We start from the raw sequence: 3,848 nt of genomic DNA on the forward strand, positions 1-3,848 counted from the left end.
GGTCCTTTTCTTGTTGCTCCGAGTACAATGATTTTACACCTTTCCTTTTGTGCTGTTGGCTCGAGGAACGTGTAGGAAAAGGCTGTGCCTGAGCTGCCGCCTTGTCTCTGACCTGGATTCGCACGGACGCTGTAATTTTCCCGTTTTTCCTGCTTTTTGCTCGCACGACACAGACAGATAACAAATCCTGGCCCTGCCCCGGTTCCCTTTGTGAGACACCGATCCGGCAGAAGCGGCGCCCGAGCGAGGGCGCGACGGGGCGCGCCTGGGAGGGGAACGGCCCCGGGAGCGCGGGGAGCGCGGGGAGAGCTCGGAGCGCTGCCCCAGCTCCGTCCCCGCGGGACGATCCGCGCCGCGGGAGCCCGGGGAGAGCTCGGAGCGCTGCCCCAGCTCCGTCCCCGCGGGAGGATCCGCGCCGCGGGAGCGCGGGGAGAGCTCGGAGCGCTGCCCCAGCTCCGTCCCCGCGGGAGGATCCGCGCCGCGGGAGCGCGGGGAGAGCTCGGAGCGCTGCCCCAGCTCCGTCCCCGCGGGAGGATCCGCGCCGCGGGAGCGCGGGGAGAGCTCGGAGCGCTGCCCCAGCTCCGTCCCCGCGGGAGGATCCGCGCCGCGGGAGCGCGGGGAGAGCTCGGAGCGCTGCCCCAGCTCCGTCCCCGCGGGAGGATCCGCGCCGCGGGAGCGCGGGGAGAGCTCGGAGCGCTGCCCCAGCTCCGTCCCCGCGGGAGGATCCGCGCCGCGGGAGCGCGGGGAGAGCTCGGAGCGCTGCCCCAGCTCCGTCCCCGCGGGAGGATCCGCGCCGCGGGAGCGCGGGGAGAGCTCGGAGCGCTGCCCCAGCTCCGTCCCCGCGGGAGGATCCGCGCCGCGGGAGCGCGGGGAGAGCTCGGAGCGCTGCCCCAGCTCCGTCCCCGCGGGAGGATCCGCGCCGCGGGAGCGCGGGGAGAGCTCGGAGCGCTGCCCCAGCTCCGTCCCCGCGGGAGGATCCGCGCCGCGGGAGCGCGGGGAGAGCTCGGAGCGCTGCCCCAGCTCCGTCCCCGCGGGAGGATCCGCGCCGCGGGAGCGCGGGGAGAGCTCGGAGCGCTGCCCCAGCTCCGTCCCCGCGGGAGGATCCGCGCCGCGGGAGCGCGGGGAGAGCTCGGAGCGCTGCCCCAGCTCCGTCCCCGCGGGAGGATCCGCGCCGCGGGAGCGCGGGGAGAGCTCGGAGCGCTGCCCCAGCTCCGTCCCCGCGGGAGGATCCGCGCCGCGGGAGCGCGGGGAGAGCTCGGAGCGCTGCCCCAGCTCCGTCCCCGCGGGAGGATCCGCGCCGCGGGAGCGCGGGGAGAGCTCGGAGCGCTGCCCCAGCTCCGTCCCCGCGGGAGGATCCGCGCCGCGGGAGCGCGGGGAGAGCTCGGAGCGCTGCCCCAGCTCCGTCCCCGCGGGAGGATCCGCGCCGCGGGAGCGCGGGGAGAGCTCGGAGCGCTGCCCCAGCTCCGTCCCCGCGGGAGGATCCGCGCTGCCGGAGCCCGGCTCGCTGAGCCCGTCCCGCGGATCGCCGCGGCGCGGGGGAAGGACTTGGAGAGATTTCCCTCCCCTCTCCCCGTGCCTCGGCTTGCCGGCGCTCGGGGTCACCCCGGGAGTCTCTTTTGAGTCGGAATTCTCCGGTTCTGGTTCGCAAGGCTGTTTTTTTTTCTATTATCTAATTAATCTAATTATCTAATAATTTTCTATTGTTTTCTTTTCCCTGTTCTGCGGGTGCGTCCAGGGCGCGCCGCCCCCTCGGGGCTGCTGCCTACATTTTGTACATGAGTTACGAGTAATTTATTTATCGTCATTTTCCAACTCCCGCCGCCGATGTTTGACTGATGCTTCTGCTCCGATCCAATCCGAACGTGCCGCCATCACCGGGGAGATGGAGCCTGCGAAGAAGAGGAGGAAGAAGAAGGAAGAAGGACAGGACAACGCCCAGGTCCCTCCGTCTTGCCTCCTGCACCCTTCTAGTAAAGACCCCCAAAATTCAATTTCACAGCCAGTGATTAACTAATCGTCACTCCCAGACTCCAAAAATCCTAGAAAATCAGGATTTAGGCACTTCCAGATCCCCAAAATCCTGAAAAAATGGGGATTTAGGCACTTCCTGAGCCCAAAAATCGGGGAAAAAGAGGATTTTGGAATTCTCAGTTCCCCAGGTTTTGGGTACGGGGGGTCTGGACACTCCCAAGCCCCAAAAATCCTGAAAGAATCGGGATTTGTGAATTTTCAGTTCCCCAAATTTTGGATACAGGGGTGTTTGGGAACACCCAGATTCCCAAAAATCCTGGGAAAAGAGGAATTCGACGGAACCCAACCCCCCAAAATCGCGAAAAATGGGGAAAATACCCCAAAAAAATAAAGTCTGGACCAAGCCCTTCCCCAAAATCCCCAAAATTCCCAAAAAAAAATCTAAAAAATTCCCAAAAAATTGCAATAAAAAAGGCTGACACTCTTTAGCCCCTTCATTCCCGACATTCCCAAAATCCCAGAGAACCCCAAATCCCAGGACCCCCCCAAACCCCACCTTCGACCCCCAGAACCGCGGGCAGGGCCAGGGCCAGCAGCGGCAGCAGCCGGGGGAGGCTCCGCGCTCCGTCCATGGCTCCGGGACACCGGCAAGGGTCGGTGCTGCTCCCAGTAAAGCGGCGCCGAACTGGGGGGACTGGGAGAGGGGGAGAAGCACCCCAAAAAGCGCTCGGCCAATGGGAGAGCGGCGTTGGAGCGGCGTCATGTGTTGCCGGGTAGAGCTGTCAAAAAGAGAGCTCCCTGAGAAATTCTGACCAATCAGAGAGGGGCAGGGTGGTGACTCATTAGTTGCCGGGTAGAGGCTCTGGAAAAGGGGCTCCGAACGCAACCGGCGAATGGGAGCGCGCAAAAAACACCTCGGCCAATGAAAGCACGCCCAAAAAACCGCACAACCAATCAAGGCGCGGCCAAAAACCACGCGCGATCAATCAGGGAGCGCGACCCTAATGACCCCGCGGCGCTCCGGGCTGGTTCTCGCAGTGCGGCGCGGTTGGGTTGGCGATGGCGGTCAGCGGGCCGGCGCTGGCCATGGGGCGGGGGGCGGCAGCGGGGGCCGCGCTGGTGGCACTGCTGCTGCTGGGAGCCCCCCCGGCTGCGGGCGCCGAGCTCTCGGGTGAGCGGGGAGGGGGCGGGAGGCGCTGGCACAGCGGGGGAGAAGGGGGAAAAGGGGGCAAAGGGGGGAGCGCGGCATGGAGGGGGAGGAGGAGGGGACCCCCCGAAGGGAGAGCGGGAGGGGCTGAGGGGTGGGGGAGGTGGGGAAGGGCTGGCAGAGGGTGGGCAAGGGGGGAAAAGCCCCCTCAAAAGTGAGCCCGAGGGGGCTGTGGATTGGAGAATTGTGTTTAAAAGGGTGGGAAAGGGTCAAAAATGGGGGAAATGGGACCCCAAAATTGATTTGGGGAGCGGCCGGAGGTGGGAGGGGAGAGGATGTGGAAGGGGAAACGGGGGAGGGGCGGCAAAGAGGAAGCGGCAGCGCGGGCAGGAGGGTCCCGTGGCGGCCGTGGGGCACAGGGAGTGCGGGGTGGGGACCCGGGGGGACCCGGAGCTCTGGGGGTGCTGGGGGGGCAATCCCTGAGCTGTGTGCTGCACTCACAGGGGTGTTCCAGGAGATGGCAATGCACGAGTGTCACTTCATTAACGGCACGGAGAAGGTGAGGTTCGTGGAGCGGTACATCTACAACCGGCTGCAGGACGTGATGTTCGACAGCGACGTGGGGCTGCACGTGGGGTTCACCCCCGCTGGGGAGAAGTGGGCCAGGGACTGGAACAATGACCCGCAATGGATGGAGTACCAGCGAACTACGGTGGACAGGTACTGCCGG

The 3,848-nt window shown here is 65.9% G+C and overlaps 2 protein-coding genes across 2 annotated transcripts; one reads left to right on the forward strand and one right to left on the reverse strand.

The window, feature by feature from the left end:
- Positions 1 to 219: 219 nt before the first annotated feature.
- Positions 220 to 2,603, reverse strand: LOC121352126 (serine/arginine repetitive matrix protein 2-like; the record flags this gene model as incomplete). The annotated part of the gene is made up of 2 exons (XM_041464797.1): positions 2,528 to 2,603; positions 220 to 1,613 (listed from the first exon to the last, which is right to left on the reverse strand). Coding segments are annotated over exons 1-2 (1,470 nt in total), but the record flags the coding sequence as incomplete, so codon positions are not given.
- A 383-nt stretch (positions 2,604 to 2,986) lies between these two features.
- On the forward strand, positions 2,987 to 3,845 carry LOC121352127 (H-2 class II histocompatibility antigen, I-E beta chain-like; the record flags this gene model as incomplete). The annotated part of the gene is made up of 2 exons (XM_041464798.1): positions 2,987 to 3,142; positions 3,622 to 3,845. Coding segments are annotated over exons 1-2 (336 nt in total), but the record flags the coding sequence as incomplete, so codon positions are not given.
- Positions 3,846 to 3,848: the final 3 nt, after the last annotated feature.

The sequence above is a fragment of the Pyrgilauda ruficollis genome, unplaced genomic scaffold (genome assembly GCF_017590135.1).
Source record: "Pyrgilauda ruficollis isolate IOZ18807 unplaced genomic scaffold, ASM1759013v1 scaffold1844, whole genome shotgun sequence".
Taxonomy (NCBI): Eukaryota; Metazoa; Chordata; class Aves; order Passeriformes; family Passeridae; genus Pyrgilauda; species Pyrgilauda ruficollis.